At 45.1% G+C, this 20,698-nt stretch overlaps 1 protein-coding gene across 3 annotated transcripts in view; it reads left to right on the top strand.

The window, feature by feature from the left end:
- erbb3a (erb-b2 receptor tyrosine kinase 3a) overlaps nt 1-20,698 on the top strand; it is a 170,598-nt gene that overhangs the window by 135,979 nt on the left and 13,921 nt on the right. For all 3 annotated transcript variants that reach the window (XM_070869544.1, XM_070869546.1, XM_070869547.1), the window contains 8 exons: nt 3,405-3,540; nt 4,316-4,438; nt 7,742-7,840; nt 9,596-9,781; nt 9,985-10,140; nt 12,730-12,805; nt 17,369-17,515; nt 19,043-19,140. In XM_070869544.1, the coding sequence (XP_070725645.1) occupies nt 3,405-3,540; nt 4,316-4,438; nt 7,742-7,840; nt 9,596-9,781; nt 9,985-10,140; nt 12,730-12,805; nt 17,369-17,515; nt 19,043-19,140 (1,021 nt within the window). The remainder of the gene's footprint in view (nt 1-3,404; nt 3,541-4,315; nt 4,439-7,741; nt 7,841-9,595; nt 9,782-9,984; nt 10,141-12,729; nt 12,806-17,368; nt 17,516-19,042; nt 19,141-20,698) is intronic.

Raw genomic sequence — 20,698 nt, 5'->3', positions numbered from 1 at the left:
GGACTATTAATCCAGAGGCCTAGACCAATAATCCGGAGATGTGAGTTCAAATTCCACCACAGCAGCTCAAGAATTTAAATTCAATTAATTAAATAAATCTGAAATAAAAAAGCTTGTATCAGTAATGACCATGAAACTACCGGATTACCATAAAAAACTTTTTGGGAAGGAAATCTGTCCTTACCCGGTCTGGCCTATAGGTGACTCCAGACCCACAGCAATGTAGATTGACACTTAAATGGTCTAGCAAACCACTCGGTTAAGGACAATTAGGGATGGGCAATAAATGCTGGCCTTGTCAGCGACACCCACATCCTGTGAATGAATTTTTAAAAAAAGGTGCAAAGGTGTCCTGTTTCTACCGCCACTCTGAGTCTGGACCCCATTCTAAAATGTGCTTGTGAAAGCTAACTCTCAAAAAAAAAAGACTTAGATTCTTGTTAAAGGGCAACCAAGAGAAACTCGTGCAAACTTTGCTCAAGGTGAGTTCAGTAGGAAGATTGAATTTATGATCCTTCATGATACAAAGAAAGGGTAGGATTCTGAAGTTTCAACAGAGCACTGATCAAAAAGAATGATGTTGGTCCCAAAGAAAGAACTTGTATCAAAAAAACTGCAACTATAATTGGCACTTTACTCATTTGATGACGCCAGTTATTGTGTGATTTTTAAAGCAAACCCTAATTTGATTTAATGTTTGACTGGAATCATTCTCCATTTTCACTGGGATTTCCTCAGCACTTGGTTGTATCTGACGGGCAGGGTATTCCTGATACTGAGGAAAAATAGGAAGCCTGTCTTCATCACTTTGTAAAAACTTTCTCGCCTGTTTTGCTAGATTGGAGCAAGTTGGCTCAAGTGCTCAGCAATATATACAAATCAAGCTGCCCTGATTCCAAATAAACCGCCAATTATTATCCCCAATAGGTCAAGTCCCATTAGAAATATCTTGCTGTAGTTTTGTGCCATTTCAAAACCGATTCCCTTACTGTCTTCAACCAGTTACTTCCGTATTACTAAAGTGTGTAAAAATAGTGCAACGTATCAGTTACCTAGTAGCATAAGTACAACATGTGCTAACCATTAAAGAGAAACATACAGCAGAATGATTAAATTTTTTCACAGCTAGGGTTCAAAAATAAAAAGGATTTCGGGTTATATAAACTACAATGATGAATGCAATCTGGAGACAGTACAGATATTATGGACTCCGTATTTAAATTGAAGCATTTAAAAACAAAACCGTATTATTCTAGGGATAATAACTTTCAAAGGGGAATTGGATAAATACTTAAAAACAAAACATTTGCAGCGCTATGGGGAAAGAACGGGGGCAGTGGGACTAATTGGTAGCTCTTAGAGAGAGCCAGTACAGACACGATGGGCCGAATGGCGTCCTGCGATGTAAGATTCTTTGACTCCATGAAAGATTCAGATCGATACCATACAAAACTGGACAACACATTGGACTGCTGATGTGGTAAATGAGAAATGTCACGCTGCGCAGTAGGAAGTGTCCGCCTGTGGCTGGGGTCAAGGTGTGTTGGGGCAGAGTAGAGGGAGCTTTACACTGTTTCTGGCTATGCTGTTCCTGACCTGGAAGTGTTTGAGGCTGACACTGGGTGATATAATGGAAGCACATCCCATTTCTCAGCGCTAACATCCCTCACTGCGACAATACAAAGAGTTCCACCTCACAAGGGGAAAAATATTACATTTCCAGATCAAATGACATTTCTTCAGCAAAGTGTTCTGTTCCCTCAGTTGGGAAATTCCAACTCATTGGATTCTGCATGCCTTGTTTGTTGTACGTCTGAAAATCCCTGTGGTTTTTGCTGCACGCCTCATTCTGCTTTTCCCCCCCAAGCTTTAAAGGACACGTTTAATCAATTTAATTAGTGTTTCACTTCAAACACTTGTTACTGACGGCTAGGATTGCTGTGTTGTGAGAGTACCAGCACAGTGTGGGGGCTAACATCTGCGCTGTGAGATGAAGTGGACAATTTATCACTGTCGCCTCACCTCCCCCTCTGCGCACACACACACACACACCCGAAGGTCTTTGGGGTGCCAAAGATTCATGTGGATTCAGGACGTCCCAAAGCACTTTACAGCCAATGAAGTACTGTTTGAAGTGTAGTCACTGTTGTAATGTGGAAAATGTGGCAGCCCATTTGCACACAGCAAGCTCCCACAAACAGCAATGTGATAATGACCAGCCAATCTAGTGATGTTTATTGAGGGATAAATATTGGCCAGGACACTGGGGAGAACTCCCTTGCTCTTCAAAATCATGCCTTGCGATCTTTTTTGTCCACTTAAACCGAGGTCTCGTCTGCTCTCTTAACGTCCAGATAATCTGTTTTTTAGTGATGATGGTGGAGGAATAAATATTGGCCTCAGGACATCGGGGAGAACTCCCCTGCTCTTCTCGGTTTAACGTCTCATCCAAAAGACGGCACCTCCGACAGTGCAGCACTGCACTGGTGTGTCAGCCTAGATTTTTGTGCTCAAGTCCCTGGAGTGGGACTTGAACCCACAACCTCCTGACTCCGAGACTTCTGCTACCAACTGAGCCACGTCTGACACTGACAACTAGAGCTCCTGCTCCCAGCCATTCAAGTGACCCTAGCTGGAAAGTTCAGGTGTGTGGATGTCATTGGAGGACAACATCTGGCTTGACTGTGATGTACCCAATAAGCCAATAGTCTGCTGACACTCACTGTAGAGTCACACATGAAAAATGGCCACTTAGTGGGGGTATTAGAGGGCAGCTGGTACCCGTGACACGATATCCCTGCAAGAATCAGTGCCGTCGGCAGAGGAGGGAAGAAAAATTGGGGAAAAAGCATGATGAGCAAGTTCCTTGTTCCTTCTGGAGCTTGAAACTGCAACGTGCTGGCGTGAAACATCCAGTGTAACCAACACACTACCAGGCTATATAGTTAACTTAACTGTGACGTAGATGTGCCACTGAGTTCTCTTTTTGGGTGGTGGATACAGATTCAATAGTAGCCTTCAACAGGGAATTGGATAAATACTTGAAAGAGAAAAAATTGCAGGGATTATGGGGAAAGAGCTGGGGCAGACTAAATGGGCCGAATGGCAGCCGCCTGTGCTGTACCATTCTATTATTTTAAACTGCGCTATCCTTTTTCCAAGTGCCCTTGCCCATTTTTGCAAATTCTAACCAACTGGACACTTTTTTTCAGAATTTTTTTCCTGTGGAATTGATAAGTGACCTTTAAAGCTATATGTGGCTGCCCTTGTTCTAACCTCTCTCTCTAGCCTGTAGTTGCAAACTTCATATTCAAGGAGAAAATAATGGCGTATATAATGACGTGACTTTCACGCTCCGTTGTGTGTGGCCCATCCCGCTTTGACTTGTGTTGTTTTGCATCCAGACAAATCCCTCAGATTGTGGCAGCAGTGGTTGGAGGGCTGATGGCCGTGATGCTTGTGGTCCTGCTGGCTGTCATTTACTGGAGAAGGCAGATCATTCGGAAGAAGAGGGCAATGCGACGATACCTGGAGACCGAGGTAAGAGGTTCTCCGCAGATTGAAGCAGAGCGGTTTGTTTTCGAGGGGCAAGGTGCAGGCCGTAAGTGCAGTAGGGGCTGTGTTCGAATTGAGATTGCTTTCCAAGAGAAAAAGTACTTGCATTTCTAGAGCGCCTTTCGCGATCACCGACGTCTCAAAGCGCTTTACAGCCAATGAAGTACTTTTTGGAGTGTAGTCACTGTTGTAATGTCAAAAACACAGCAGCCAATTTGCGCACAGCAATGTGATAATGACCAGATAATCTGGGTTTTTTTGTTATGTTGATTTGAGGGATAAATATTGGCCAGGACACCGGGGATAACTTCCCTGTTCTTCTTCGAAATAGTGGCATGGGATCTGTTACGTCCACCCGAGAGAGCAGATGGGGCCTCGGTTTAACGTCTCATCCGAAAGACAACACCTCCGACAGTGCAGCGCTCCCTCAGCACTGCACTGGAGTGTCAGCCTAGATTTATGTGCTCAAGTCCTGAGAGTGGGACTTGAATCCACAGCCTTCTGACTCAAGCGAGGGTGCTACTAACTGAGCCACGGCTGACTCTGATAAGAGTGATACTGCACGGAGCTCCATTAAATGTCCTTGCAAGTTTGGGCCGAGTTCCGACACTGTTGAAGTTCATTTGCATTTTGGAGAATTAAAGAGCCCTTTCTTTCACTCCATACACTCAACAATATTAATAGCACTGAAACTGGTGGAGCCATTTCCATTACTGGCAGAAGGATAACACTTCGCCTCTTATGATTTTCTCTTCATTAGATGCTCGATCCACTTGATCCCGGTGCCGACTCACCCAACCAGGTAAACACACGAATTCTGAAAGAGACGGAACTGCGGAAAGTCAAGGTGCTGGGGTCTGGAGTATTTGGAACAGTATACAAGGTGAGTTGGGGAAGGCCATCGCCACAATGGGCTCCCAGTCTAACAGTACGGTGTAAACTTACAAATTCAGCACTCTTGATTTTTTTTTTTAAACTTTACATTTCTCATATAGTGCTTAAGACAGCTGAATTCTAACTACTATTGTAGCTGAGGCCTGAAGGTCGCTTAAATTTTCTATTGTGTACAGTTTTGTATTCCGATAAAACAAAACCAAAATGTTGAGTATAAAGTGGGAAAATCCTCGCTGGTTCCAAAGGGGACAGGGGAAAAAATCCCCCTACCTCCGGGAAAAAATCCCCCTACCTCCAGGATAAAATCCCTGTGACTGTTTAATTCATTCATGGGACGATGCGTTGCAGGCAAGACCAGCATTTATTGCCCATCCCGAATTGCCCTAGAAAAGGTGAGAGTGAGCTGCCGCCTTGAACCGCTGCAGTCCGTGTGGTGAAGGTGCTCCCACAGTGCTGTTCGGGAGGGAGTTTCAGGATTTTGACCCAGCGACGATGAAGGAACGGCCGATATATTTCCAAGTCAGGGTGGTGTGTGACCCGGAGGGGAACTTGGAGGTGGCAGTGTTCCCATGCGCCTGCTGCCCTTGTCCTTCTAGGTGGTAGAGATCGTGTGTTTGGGAGGTGCTGCCGAAGAAGCCGTGGCGAGTTGCTGCAGTGCATCATCATCATCATCATAGGCAGTCCCTCGGAATCAAGGAAGACTTGCTTCCACTCTTAGAATGAGTCCTTAGGTGGCTGAACAGTCCAATACGAGAGCCACAGTCCCTGGTGTTGAGAGTAAGGGTTGGACAGGTTTGCCGCACGTTCTTTCCGCTACCTATGCTTGTTTTCTGCATGCTCTCGGCGATGAGACTCGAGGCGCTCAGCGCCCTCCCGGATGAACTTCCTCCACTTAGGGCGGTCTTTGGCCAGGGACTCCCAGGTGTTGGTGGGGATGTTGCACTTTATCAGGGAGGCTTTGAGGGTGTCCTTGTAACGTTTCCTCTGTCCACCTTTGGCCCGTTTGCCATGAAGGAGTTCAGAGTCGAGCACTTGCTTTGGGAGTCTCGTGTCTGGCGTGCAGACAATGTAGCCTGCCCAGTGGAGCTGATCAAGTGTGGTCAGTGCTTCAATGCTGGGGATGTTGGCCTGGTCGAGGACGCTAATGTTGGTGTGTCTGTCTTCCCAGGGGATTTGTAGGATCTTGTGGAGGCATCATTGGTGGTATTTCTCCAGCAACTTGAGGTGTCTACTGTACATGGTCCATGTCTCTGAGCCATACAGGAGGGCGGGTATTACTACAGCCCTGTAGACCATGAACTTGGTGGTAGATTTGAGGGTCTGGTCTTCGAACACTCTGGCACACTGGAGGCGGTGTTGAATCTCCTCATCAATGTCTGCTTTTGTTGATGAGAGGCTCCCGAGGTATGGGAAATGGTCCACGTTGTCCAGGGCCGCGCCGTGGATCTTGATGACTGGGGGGCAGTACTGTGCGGCGAGGACCGGCTGGTGGAGGACCTTTGTCTTACGGATGTTTAACGCAAGGCCTATGCTTTCGTACACCTCAGTAAATACGTCGACTATGTCCTGGAGTTCAGCCTCTGTGTGCAGATGCAGGCGTCGTCCGTGTACTGTAGCTTGACGACCGAGGTTGGGGTGGTCTTGGACCTGGCCTGGAGACGGTGAAGATTGAACAGCTTCCCACTGGTTCTGTAGTTTAGTTCCATTCCAGTGGGGAGCTTGTTGACTGTGCGGTGGAGCATGGCAGCGAGTGCATCTTGTCGATGGTTCACACTGCAGCCACGGTGCACCGGTGGTGGAGGGAGTGAATGTTGAAGGTGGTGGATGGGAGCCAATCAAGTGGGCTGCTTTGTCCTGGGTAGTGTTGGAGCTGCACTCATCCAGGCATAAAAGGGGTGATAACATGACCTGGTGTAAACTGCAGACCTGCGCTTCCATTAAAGTTAGTGGACAGAAAGGCCTGTGATTTCCTGACCTGTGTTCACTGCTGGGAGCAGCGAATCACAGAATCACCCTTTTATGGGGGGTGGGGTCCTTTCTCACGCCCTCTTCCCCCTGTGGAACCACTTGGGGGTTTCCCCACCTTACACTGATACACTCATTCCCTTTTTTTGCTAGTGTTAGCAAGCAAAAGAATATACCCGCTGGTCTCTGCTCAACTGGGATTGGAAAATTGTCACGTGGAGAAGCCTGGAGTCAAAGCATACACACTCTCTCTCCTCTCTCTCTCTCTCTCTCTCTCTCTCTCTCTCTCTCTCTCTCTCTCATTTTTTTCAAAACTAGGATCAAAACATTGTTCAGGAATGATGATTTTCTGCCCAGTATGTCCAAGCAGCTTACGTTGAACAGATCAAAACTAATGATCAATCTCTCTAGATCTGGCATTGATATTGGTTGATCTGCATGGTGCTGGAATTGGAGGTATTGTAAAAAGAAAGACTTATAGGGCCTGCCATGACCTCAGAATGTCCCAAAGCGCTTTACAGCCAATGAAGTACTGTTTGAAGTGTCGTCACTGTTGTAATGTAGGAAACGCGGCAGCCAATTTGCGCACAGCAAGCTCCCACACACAGCAATGTGATAATGACGAGATAATCTGTTTTAGTGCTGTTGATTGAGGGATAAATATTGGCCAGGTCACCGGGGATAACTGCCCTGCTCCTCTTCGAAATAGTGCCATGGGATCCTTTACGTCCAGCTGAGAACAGACCCAACCTCAGTTTAACATCTCATCCGAAAGACGAAACCTCTGACAGTGCAGCACTTCCTCAGTACTGCACTGGAGTGTCAGCCTAGATTTATGTGCTCAAGTCTCTGGAGTACGATTCGAACCCACAACCTTCTGACTCAGAGGCGAGAGTGCTGCCCACTGAGCCACAGCTTGCAGTGCTGGGCTGTTTTAACTTCTTGCACAAAAATGGATTCTATTCTAAATGACTTTTAGATTCTCAGTGAGGCATAGCTGTTTAAGGTGAGACAAACCAATGGTGTCAGTACAGAAATAATGCAAGAATAAAATCCTGTTGCTCATTTACCAATTTAAATGTGTTGCTATTTCTCTAAGAAACTGTGATACACTGGAAAGCGTGTCAGTGACTGGATGTGAGGATGCAGGAAAAGATCTTTGTGGAAACAGTTGTGAGATGAAGTGATGGTTAGCTTAACTAACAACCGTGCCAGACTGGTCCAAGATCACACGGTGCCGACTCTGCCGAGCTATATCCAGTGTAAATCCAATGCCTGCCTTTACTTATTTTTATTCCTGATGATCTGATAACATTTCTGCTCCTAGGGACTCTGGATCCCTGAGGGAGAGTCTGTGAAGATTCCAGTGGCCATCAAGGTCCTGCAGGAAGGGCGTGGTTGTGAGACGTCCAGAGGCGTGAGTGAGGTAAGTCTGCCTTCCTGCAGGTGTATGTGAAAGTTCACACGCTGATGCGTATAAAATCCCAACTGGGGCTCCCAACTCGCAGCCTTCTGGCTACTTGTCCAAGTCGTGTAAGCCCGGATGAGTATTGGCAGGTTATTCAACTGTGGGGGCATCACATCCGAGCCCAAGCAGGAATCACTGGATAGTGAGCAGCGATAGGAGCCCTGACTGATTTGCCCTTCTCGAACCCAGGTGTCACTGAGACCAACGGCAGTGCCCCTAGTCCAGACCTGGCTGTTGTCAGGCAATTTATCACTATTATTGAAACTGATTGGTGGTTTGGTACTCCACTAGCTGGTGCATGCACTCACTGAGCCACCAGCAGAACATGTCCTCACAAAGTATTCAAGAATTTGGATTTAATTTTATTTTCCTGCTCATGGACTGCTCAATACTTATGGAAGTATTTTTTCAGAAAGGAGATGGTCCTTCCAGAGGAGGGGAGAACATTGGCAGAAAAAGGAGAAACAAAACTGACTTTGCGATCACCCGTCCAAAAAGTTAGAACATAATGCTGGAGTGTTGAACAACAACAACTTGTATTTATATAGTGCCTTTAACATTGTAAAATGTCCCTAGGTGCTTCGCAGGAGTGTTTTCAGACAAAATTTGACATTAAGCCATGTAAGGAGATATTTGGACAGGGTACCCAAAAGCTTGGTCAAAGAGAGAGGTTTTGAGAAGCATCTTAAAGGAGAGGTGGAGAGGTGGAGAGGTTTAGGGAGGGAGTTCCAGAGCTTAGTGCCCAGGCAGCTGAAGGCACGGCCACCAATGGTTGAGCGATTATAATCAGGGATGCTCAAGAGGCCAGAATTGGAGGAGCGCAGAGATCTCGGAAGATTGTAGGGCTGGAGGAGGTTAGAGATAGGGAGGGGCGAGGCCATGGAGGAATTTGAAGATAAGGATGAGAATTTTAAAATTAAAGCATTGCCGGACCAGAAGCCAATGTAGGTCAGCGAGCACAGCGGGTGATGGGTGAACGGGACTTGGTGTGAGTTAGAATATGGGCAGCCGAGTTTTGGATGAGCTCAAGTTTGTGGGGGGAGGGGGGGGAGAGGCCGGCCAGGAGTGCGTTGGAATAGTCAAGTCGAGAGGAAACAAAGGCATGTTAACCACTCTGGTTCCTCCTCAGTGAAGTCTGGTTGCATCATTCACATTAGACAACAGAATGTTCCACTTCATCACTGCTGGGAAATTCCACACTCTAGCCTGCAGTTTTCTGACCTTTTAGGGGGCCATAGCCAGTCACGTGAATTTTTTTTTTAAAGAATGGTCCATAGATGATGCAGTTTTGACACAGCCTCAATCTGCTTCGTCCATCTTTCTGGGACTAGTAGTGGTGCAGAGAATTGATAAAATTACAGCAATGGTTAGTACTAAGTGTGTGTGAGTAAGAGGAGCACAAGTAGGACCTGGTTGGAGTAGAGGTGGCAAAGAGAATGCATCATCATGGTGGAATATCTCCTTGAGGCAGAAGAGGGGCTGAGACAATGGACAATAAGGAGCTGCCTTTCCCTATAGTGGACATATTCTGTGAGCTAAGTGTAAAGTGATTTGTGCTGAAGTTTACGGTTGAGGGAGTCTGCCTCTCATTCCTTGCCTTACAAGGGAGTGTGGAGATGGACAACTAGTGGAGAAAATGGATCTCGGTATTTCTAACCTCACCAATTACCTCCAGTTGGTATTTAATGTGTGTTGGTTGTCTTTCATTTGTAGGACATGTCGGTGGTGGGCAGCCTGGATCACTATCATGTCCTGCGGCTCCTCGGAATCTGCCTTGGGGCACCACTCCAGATAGTCACGCAGCTCCTGCCACTTGGGTCTCTACTCGAGTACCTCCACAAAAACAAGGATAATATCCAATCCCAGCTGCTTCTCAACTGGTGCGTTCAGATTGCTAAGGTAAGTGAGACTTCAAGTTATTGGGTTATGTGAGGATCCCATGATTGGCATGGGAGGAGCATAAGAAGTTCTGCATATCCTTGGTGAAGATCGATGGCTGAAGAGCTCCTAGTGGAGAACTTTGCTTATAATGGACCCATGGGCTAATAATTACACGCCAGATGCTTATGTCCCTATTAAACCAATTGACATTGTTACCACAGGGTATGAGATACCTGGAGGAGAGGAAGATGGTCCATCGGAACCTGGCTGCCAGAAATGTACTAGTCAAATCCCCCAGCCACGTTCAGATCACAGACTTTGGCATCACCAACCTCTTGGCATTAGATGAGAAAAAGTATTTCTTTGATGAAGTGAAGGTTAGTTGTTTTTTGGTCAAGTGACTGACTTCTGGGTAGAAAATATTAAGAAAATTTTTATTTTATTAGCTCCCTTTTTGCTCAAATGCTGTTTTCGCTATACCAGTGAGCTGAGTGTAATGATGCACATCTAACGTTTTCATTGATTTGTTCGTGGAATCTGAAAGGAAAGTTCTCCAATTGTGAAAGTTCTCCAATGGCTTGGCGAGCTTATCCAGTGAGTAGCTGAGGCATACAAACCAGGAAAATCCCAGGTTTGATTCCCAGTATCTGCTAAGTCGGTTGATGGTGATAGGGGTACTACAATCGGCCTCAGCATCCCTGGATTATGGTGGGGAGAATCAGCCAGGGTTCCTGCTCCCAATTGCTGCCTGATGACCCCTTCTGAAGGTGTAGGTATGTGTTTACACCTGGTGAGGAAAGGATTGGACTTTCCTGTTATACCAGCCACAATCAAATGACAGTCTGCAATTATCTTGCGATCTTGAGTAAGAAGACCATTCAGCCCATCTTAATTCATCCATCCAGATAGATTCGGATGTACACAAAGAAAGTTCACATAAATAATCGACACTTGGGTGAGGTACTTGGTGCCCATGGAACCAAACTCCAGAAGGAGGTGGTGCTTCAGGAGAGAGGAGAAAGTTGGAAAAATAAAATTAACATATTAATAGATGGGGAGTTTGTTCGTCAGGAAGAGCTGCACAAGAAATAGGAGCAGGATTAGTCCATACGGCCCCTTGAGCATGCTCCACCATTCAAATAAAGATCATGGCTGATCTTCAACCTCAACTCCACTTTCCCGCCCTATCCGCATACGCCTGGATTCCCTGTGTCCAAAAATCTATTGATCTCGGGTTTGAATATACTCTGTTAGTCTCCGTCACTGCTACTTACAAACAGGAGGAGTGAATTGGTTATCCTCTCGCCTCCAAAGTGTGATCTCGCTACTCTAACTTCAGCAGAGATAATAGAAAGTGTTTTTTTTTTCAAAAAGCACCTGCAAGAGATACATCAGCTTTGTTCTGGACGTTTGTGTGCTATCTTATACAATAGGTATTGCGCAAATAGCCATGAGTGAAGAGCAGATTGTCCAGTGCTATTCAACTGAGTTCTTAACCAAGGTCCTGTCAGCCTGTTCCATTGGATCAGGTGGATGTTAAAGATCCCATGCCATTATTAAAAAAAGGGCAGGGAGTTTCTCCAATGCCCTGGACAACATCTATCTCTCAACCAACACCACCAAAAGCCAATTAACAGGCCATTTATCTCATTGCTGTTTGTAGGACCTTGCTGTGCGCAAATTGGCCGCTACATTTGCCTACGTAGCAACAGTGACTGCACTTCAAATTTATGTGCAAATTTATTGCACATAAAGCACTTTGGGACAGTTCTGAGGCGTGAGAATGCGCGATATAAATGCAAGCTTTCTTTTGTCCTGAATGTGCCGCATTTCTCCAGTGCCCATTTCCTAACTGGTTCTGTGGTTTGATCCGCATTTCTATGTTATGTGTCTATATGCTGTGTGCAAAGAGTGATATTTCCGCATGAGCACATTTCATTAATCTGCAGGGGAATCTCACTGTAAACAATTGTAAATCGGGAAAGAATATTTTGCGCAATCTAGGGCTGGCAACACTTGTGCGCAAAATGAACTTTGCTGAGACACATTTAGGGTGACCACACTAATGGGGCTGATGTTAAATTTGCACTCTATTTAAATATAGCAACATTTATTAAAGGTTGAAAAATTGCTGATTTACAGTAAAACATACTTTACATTGCGGAAACTACCTACTTAATCCCACAAGTAGAATTATAGACACACATTCTGCCATCAGGTTAAGGGGACTGGTGTTAAAAATCTAAACATTGGTAGCTGGTGAACGGATATGATCCGAACTACAGAAGCGCAAAATGTACATTCAGATCACTGAACCAGAGCTGCACCTATTTTTAAAAGCGCCAAAATTGTGCTGTTTATCTCATTTGGACATGAACTGTTCCAATGGATGATATCCGGCATTGAAAAGGTCATGTGAGCGAGTTCAGGTGACAAGTACCGAGAACAGGAGCAACAGCCTCAGTTTGATCACCAGTGATACAGAATCTGAAACCTTGAAATGTGTCCATGTTATTGAGGGATTGGTTGCTTGCGAGGATCAAAAGTTTGCTATTTGTGATTCCGGGTTTGATTTTTTTTAATAGCAAACCCACTTGTGTGCAACATCACCTTGTTACAAAAAAAAACAAGGCGATGTGCCTGTAATTAGACTTGTAAATTTGTTTTTATATCTATTTTTAAAAGCTCCTTAGTAAATGAGCTTCACGTGCGGAGAGCGCAGAGCGGCAATTTGGGTTTGTGCCCGATTCATGGCGCCCATGATTTTCTGCTCGTTCATTTAATTGGACAGGAAATTACAAGGGATCGTGAATGGGGCACGTGTCCAAGTTCCAGGTATGTGCTCCAGGCATGTGGAGCTCTGCATTGAGAGCTATAAAGACAAACATTTGCCCTAATTGTTATGAAAATTGCCCCAAGCTGTTGTTGCCTTGTTGTTGAGTCTGTCTGTCTGTTGCCTGCTGTAGATGCCCATTAAATGGATGGCACTAGAGAGCATCCACTTTAGAAGATACACCCACCAAAGTGATGTGTGGAGCTATGGTGAGTCATATACTTATGGAAGCATTATTTTATCCTTTAAAGGTGCAGTGCTGCATTTTTAAACAAAACATTTTCACCCACTTATACTTCTGATTCAAAATGACACCTTAATTACTGCAGTAAACCAAGAATTGGGTGGGGGCAGGGGTGGAGGTCTTTGTGCTGATGTTGGAGATGCTAAAGAGGGAATTTAGATCCTGGGGACAGCAATAAAGTCCCAATTTCTTGATAATGGATGTAGATAGGAGCTACAATGGAAATGTGGTTTACTTAGACTTTGAGACACTTTATCAAAGGCTTTACGAATGAGTTGAGATCAAATCATGGCTGGTCCATAGGAGCCAAATGATTTGTGTAAATGGCAAGTATTGTGTGCGGAGGGGTGTGACAGGTGAGGTCCTGCAGGGGTCAGTATTGGGACTGGAACTTTTCAACATTTTCATACATATCTGAAAGAGTGCATTGCTGGCTTCATCTCAGTTTGCAGATGACAGCAAAATAGCAGAGGTGGTTAATATGGTGGAAGATGGAGACAACCCACAGGGCGACTTAGACTGTTTGGGGTGAGGTGGGCCAACAATTGGCAGATGCAGTTTAGTGTAGATAAGTATAAAATCATGCACTTAGGCAGACAAAATCAGTGGAGGGATTATAGGAAAACACTGAGAAGGATGAATCAGGAAAGGGATCTGGGAGTCGTCATGATAAATCCCTCAAGATATTAAGTCCATGGCGGTGACTGCTGTCAAGGAAGATAATGGGATGTGTAACAGGAGGAATGGAGTGTCGGATACAAGAAGTTATCCTGCCATTATACAGAACATTGGTCAGGCTGCACCTGGACTATTGTGTGCAGTTCTGGAACCCTCATTGCTGGGAGGATATAGCTGAGCTGGAAAAGGTGAAGAAGGGAGCTACGAGAATGATCAGACTAGCGAATAAAACATGTGAAAATAGACTAATCGAACTTGGACTTTTGTGGTTGGAGAGGTGAAGGGGAATATGATTGAGGTCTTCAAATCTAATAAGGCTCATGGATATACAGGTTCAGTCAGGGATATGTGGTATGCTATAGGCTATCAGAACAAGGGGCTACAGGTATTAGATGGGAAAGAATACATTCAGGCAGAACATTAAAAAAAAACATTTGTTTTGGAATAGCTTACGAAGGGACATGATAGAGGCAAGTAGCTTCGATCACTGCAAGGTCAAATTGGACAAGTATCTTGAGAGACAAATCGATTATGCTTGCTATTTCCGAAGGATGGTGGACTAGGTGGACCTATGGTGTATTCCAGATTTGAGATTTTCTATATTTCTGTGAATAAGGGAGAAACTGAGAAATGTGATTCTAGGTTTGTGTTACTTCAGTAAGGTCTTGGTGAGGGGGAGCATTCTTGATTGAATTCCTCTACATGTAGTACCAGGTAGTGTCCTCTACATGTAGTACCAGGTAGTGTAATTGATTATCAGACAACCTGAGACATTCACACAGATTGGCATTGAGAGTCCCACTGGCATCCAGTTTGTGGAAGTTTAACAATCTCTACATTCTGGACAAAGTTGCCAGCCATCCAGTTCAGGTTGCCGTGGGGATTGTGCCACCTTCGTGGCTGCGGTTAAGATTCTCAAATGGTTTGTTCCTGATATCAGTGTTCAGGGAAAGTATGAAGTAGAGACCAGGTGCTTCCCATTGGAATGTAGTGAGGATAACTGAAGGTCCAGTTATCTGGAGCACACTTGTGCTCTTTCTGGGATATGACCATAGAGAGGTATAGGCAAATGGGCAGGAACAGTCAACAACTGTATTGGACAAGATATGTGGGTGAAGAGGGAAATATAGGCTGGAAATTGCTGTTGGTGTTAAACCAATCACCCATGATATTGGTGCGTTACTGAAAGTGGCACAGCAACTTTATCACATTCACCATTAACCCAACAGCAGCAATCTGATGGCTATTCTCATTCTACAAGGCTGCTGGCTTTCTTAGAGGGCACAGGGTTATCAGTTCCACCCATGTTGTCATTCAGGTCCCTGTGCACAATGCTGTGCTCTTTGAGAAAAGAAAATCCTCATCACTTCAGAATGTCCAGCTGGTACATGACCACCAACACAGAGTCATGCAGATCAATGCCTCCATCGCTAGATGTTGTCCTGATCCCTTCATTTCATGCAATCATCTGTGGCACCCTTATCTGAAGGGGAAAGAGAAAAGGAAGGATGGCTCCCAGGAGACAACATTGCACCAAGCTCGTGCAAAAGCAGTACACAGATAGAAAAATTCTCATGTTACAACCAGAATCATTATCGGAAAAATCTGGGATCTTAAAGCAGAGCTTCAAAGGCCTCGACTGATCAGTGGCGTTACAGTACAACCCCTCTCCCACCTGTTGATGAACACGTGTTGTCTGCTACATGTTACTTTACTTCACCCTGCAAAGAGAGCTTGCCATGCAGGTTGAAGAATAACATGGCAAAGCCATGGCAGAGCAGGAGCAGACAAGTGACAATGAATCCGATGCCAAGCCATCAATGCAGCGAGTAAGGTTGGTGCTTCAGGCTCTAATTCAAGATGGATTCCAGTGTGTGCCACTTCCTAAAGCTGCAATCTGCATCTGCAAAGTAACTGTGGCCAAACCACCTTCAGCACTGTCCTGTGCAGTTCCTCATCTAACATCCAATCTCATCTTTTGCTGGGCTTCTGTCATTATTCTAAACTATTGCAAATAAATATAAGCACAATGTTCAAATCCAGTGTTGTGCAATTATTTCATCTATTGTGTGGTGTGTGCGCAAATGTGATTTACCACAGTGCTTGCACTTTTGTCTCTGATGTGACTGAACCCACGACTCCTTCAAAGCATTTCCCTTGCGGAAGGAGTAACTGTGCTGGCTGATGCACCGTTTCACTGACAACCTGCTGGCTGGCCCTCGACCTTCTTGTGCTGTGCACCGTCAGGGCCCTCTATCTGAAATTTGCCATGCTTGGGACTGTTGTGGCTGACTTGTCCATCCTGCTTTCTGGCATCTGTACTGTCCATTGTGCGCAGAGATGCTTAAAGGGCCGGATGTGGCACTGGATTGAGACCTTCCCTCCTACATCCTCCGGGGCCTGTGCAGCCGTGCTAGTGTGTGCCAAAGATGGTGATAGTAACATAGGGTGCTGTGGGGTGCCGGCTTGCTCAGGTACACTGGCTGTGGTTGTCTTCTCTTCTTCCAGTCTCGGGAATATACAAGGGAACAAAACTGACAGTGCAGCCTGCAATAATCACATTTCAGCACAACTTTCATTGCAATATGATGCTACTGCAGTTGAGCGTCTGTCTGTGTGACAGTCACTTGGTGGAGCATTGCAGGACATTATGATGCTGGCTATGAACTGATGGGACACACCCACCTTTGTAATACCCCACTCCCTCGATGCTCCCCCAGCCAACTGATTCCAGGGTGGCCTCCTGATAAGTGGACCTTCCACTTAAATTGCTTGGGATCACTTCCTGGATGGGGGTGTTTTCTCCTATTAAAAGCTATCCTGTCCTGCAAGCAGATCAATACTAGAGATATTAATAGTACATAGGTATCTAAAGTACAGAGAGCAGTGACACAGATGCACCTCCTGGGCACACTGCATGCTACAAATTGAGGCTATGTGAAGCACCATTAAGAATTATTGCTGTACACACAGGTTGCCCTTATCCTAACTAAGTGCAGTGTACATCCTAAGTTTCAATTCGGACAACGCATTCCTTGCCCTGGTTTTTTTTATGGCTGGACTGTATCTAGATAACCTGGTCCAACTGCTTAGCATCTTCCAGCATTCAATGATTAGACTCTTAGCAGAGAAGGACTACTTGTGCTGTGTACATGGGCCAGGTCCCCATCCTGTCGAGCAGTATTGGTGGCTTACCGTAGCACATTTCTTGAGCTCTGACATCCTTTTGCTGGTCTCTTTCCAGCTCCTGGGCCCTGGATGTGCATTCACACTTTCTGCCACCTTCACCCATGTCTGCGGTACCAGGGGGCGGATAGGGGAGGGGAATGGCCATCAGTCCAGGCCCTGACTCTTTCCATTCGGGTTTCCCAATACCTGTTGGGTAAAGCCTGGCTTTTCTTCTTTTGTGGCCCTCAATTCCTAGACATTGTTGCTTGGTTAACAGCTGCCCTGGCCCCTCCAGTGCAATTTCAGCTGTTTGAATGGCTCCTAATTGCAGTTCGCAGCCAGTTATGAGGATTAGTAGTGCTTCTGGGTCATTGGCTGACCCACTGTGCAGGCATCAAAGCTCCTATTTTACGGCACCTACTAAAATTAGGAAAATCCCGCATAAAGCAACTTCCTCTGAAATCCTCTAAAGCCCAAAGCAATTCTCAAGTTCACCCTTCAATTGCACCAACAGCAATTTCTAGGCTTATATGTCCAGCTTTGTGCATATTGCTATAGAAGTGACCTTAAGGTCCATTGCCTACACTTGTACAATAAATAGGAGGTAACTGATGTTATCAGATCATTGATATGATTTCTAGCGCTGGCTTCCCAGCTTTAAAATACAGTGTGCTCTTTCTAGGTGTCACTATCTGGGAGCTGATGACGTTTGGCAGTAAACCGTACGAGGGAATTGCCGTTCGTGAGATCCCTGGTCTCTTGGAGAAAGGTGAACGCCTGCCACAGCCTCAGATCTGCACCATTGATGTCTACATGGTCATGGTGAAATGTAAGTCTGTGACTAAAGATCACTTCGAAAGCAACTTGGGAGCACAGATTATAGGACTTTCTGTTTAATCGCCAGGGAGTGAGGACCAGAGAATTAGCTGTAACTAAGTGACGACCCTTGTACAATGCAGTGGCATTCAGACAGTTCAATTGCTATCGATCTCCCTATTAGTTACTGAAGTGCAATTAAATATTCTGACACTGTTTTGCAATGTGATTTAAGTTGGGACAGATCACCTTACAGAAAGTAGCTGTTTTAATCCAATTTATCTGCTTCCAGTTTTATTACTTGAAAAAGAGGCAATTAATCCAATTACTCTATTGAATTTAAATGTTGACACAGCTCCGCTGTTGCCTTCGCAGCACTGGATGCCAGGAACACACCATCGTCCCTCGTGCCCAGCCTCGCCAAGGTGTTACAGTGGAACTATGTCAGATGACGTATTTCCATTAACCAATCATTTGCACACACCCATCCAAATGAGTGGGCATATTCAACATCTGCTGGAATATCACAGAAGTGGCGGCAGATTCTGTGGAACAATTCCTCGCTACATTTCCTGCTGCCCTCCATCCCGAATCTGCTCCAGAATGGGCAGTGAAAAGTAGAACATCTATAGTTCCCACACAACAAAAGCAAAGAAGGCAAGTTGCTGAGGCCCAGTCTCGCAACCAGCTAACGCCCAGTTATGAGCAGAGTTGGGATCAGTTACTTTAGGAATGATGTTGGCATGGAGCGGAGAGAATAGAATTAATGGATACATTCTTAAAAGGGAAATTGCCTCTGGAGTATAATGTCATATTGTAACTGCTTACGAAAAGTGAGAATGCAAGGGAGTATATCGAACTGGCTTATATTCTAGATGGTAAAATGTGCATTTAGGTTGCAAAGAATATATTATAGTTTAATCATAAATGAATAATAAGTGTATTTAGCTAATGGTTAAAATGACATTCACATTCGGATACTGTAGCAACAACAAAATCAAGACATGAAATTATCCTGAACAGGTTAGGAGGTAGGCTTCAGTAAGAGCTGCTGTATTCTATGTGGGCTGTAATTAGACAGGTTAGCAAAGAATTACCATGATGATATGCATTTTGTGTGTGTACAGTTATAAAGGCAGCAACAGCCCTTTAGTATATTGTCCAAGTAGTTATTCTCCATATATGAGCCTAGACGGTGAGTATTGGCAGACTCTTTCATTATGGAGAGGATCGTGACCCATCCCATCCTCAGAAGAACAGCATGATGGAAAATGTGATGTGGATTCCGATAGACAGGCCTTGAAGCCTGAATCAAATTCCGACCTGCCTTAATGAAACGCTGCTTTTCCCTCTCTCCTTGGACCTTGGTGTTTCAGACTTCTGTGCTTTTGCTAAAAGATTCAAATTGTTTGTTGATTTCTCTCATTAGTCGTGAGGGAGTATTTATTGCCCATGGGCTGCTCCTGTCTCAGCTTTCCTTACTCCTGCTTTGCCCCGTTAATAAACAATGTCGGTGATTTTCTTCATTGTTCTAACACAGGCTGGATGATCGATGAGGACAGTCGACCAACATTCAAAGAGCTTGGTGCAGAATTTTCTCGCATGGCTCGTGATCCGGCCAGATACTTAGTTATTGAGGTTTGTTCCCGTCATGTCTTTTGAAAATGTTGAATTCTAGAATATTGTGTCAACTAGCTCAGAAATGTTGTATTTGAGGAGCTCTGAAAATAGAATTCTTTCATACAATTCCATTGAATGTCTATTCAGCCCAACCAGACCATGCCGGCATTTATGCTCCACTTGAGCCGCCTCCCGTCTTTCCTCATCTAACTCTATCAGCATAACCCTCTATTCCCTTCTCCCTCATATGCTTGTCCAGCCGCCCCTTAAATGCATCAACCACTCCCTGTGGTAGCAAGTTTCACATTCTCACCACTCTCTGGGTAAAGACGTTTCTCCTGAATTCGCTATTGGATTTTTTGGTGACTATCTTATATTGATGGCCTCTAATTATACTCTTCCCCACAAGTGGGAACATTCTCTCTCTATCCACTCTATCAAAACCTTTCATAGTTTTAAAGACCTCTATTAGGTCAACCCTCAGCCTTCTCTTTTCAAGAGAAAAGAGACCCAGCCTGTTCATCCTTTCTGTTATCTCATTAGATTCTAATCAATATTCTAAATCATAGAATTATCATCATCATAGGCTATTGACCCGTGCTGCGCCTTCCCTTGGTCTTGTCCACGCTGCTCTGCCTCTGGGCTCCGACCCCCGCTCCTCCTCGCCCCGTCCCGACCTCCGCATTGTTGATTCTGCTGCTGCAGTGGCTAGCTTTTTTTGATTTGCCCACAGCTCCAGCCTCGCGCTCCAAATATGAATTCTTTAATTCCATAGAATTATACTGGGGTTCAAGGTATCAGATCCGAGCTCCCACTATGGCTTAGCAGCTTTACCTGGTGAGCTGAATAATACAGACCTTGTCAAAGAGTCCAAGTTTGATCTCTGGTCTATTATTGCTTGATCACAGCTAGAAGTTACAGTAGGGGACCTCTGTGCTCCTGAGTTAAGGGAGGTTAATCAGCTAGGGTTCCCTCTTGTCATCCCTATCTGGAGACCCTTGCTGGGAGTTCATCTCCTGCGGCAGTCGCGGGAAGACTCTTCGAATCTATAAATTCAAGCTTTAAACTTGTACCTTGAACTAAAATGCACCCACTGTTGGGGGCAGGGGATCTTAAGCAGTGAAGAGGAGACTAGGGAATAGGGCAAAGGATAGCAATGGATGGAGTTAGAAAGGAGAGATCAGATCAGTCGGGAACTGCCAGGCCATCTTCCTCCTGTAGCATCAGACTATAACTTCAGCTTGTATCACAAGAGTCTTGTTACAAACATTGAGGCATCTGGTATGAGGAAATGTAGTAGTGTGGATAGAAAGCTGGTTGATAGACAGGAGAAGGGGGGGTTAATGGGTGTTTCATGGATTGGAGAGGGGTGGAAGTGGTGGACCTTGGGGGGTCAGTGCTGGATCCACTTTTGTTTTTGATTATATGTAGATGATTTTTACTTGGGCATAGGGAGCACAATATTGAAATTTGCTGGTGACACAACGCTATTGGGGTTTGGCAACAGCAAGGAGGACTGTAAATGACTTCAGGGGGATATAGACAGGTTAGTGAATGGAACTGGTAGGTGCAATTT

The sequence above is a fragment of the Pristiophorus japonicus genome, chromosome X, assembly GCF_044704955.1.
Source record: "Pristiophorus japonicus isolate sPriJap1 chromosome X, sPriJap1.hap1, whole genome shotgun sequence".
Lineage (NCBI taxonomy): Eukaryota > Metazoa > Chordata > Chondrichthyes > Pristiophoridae > Pristiophorus > Pristiophorus japonicus.
This window is presented reverse-complemented; position numbering and strand designations above follow the sequence as displayed.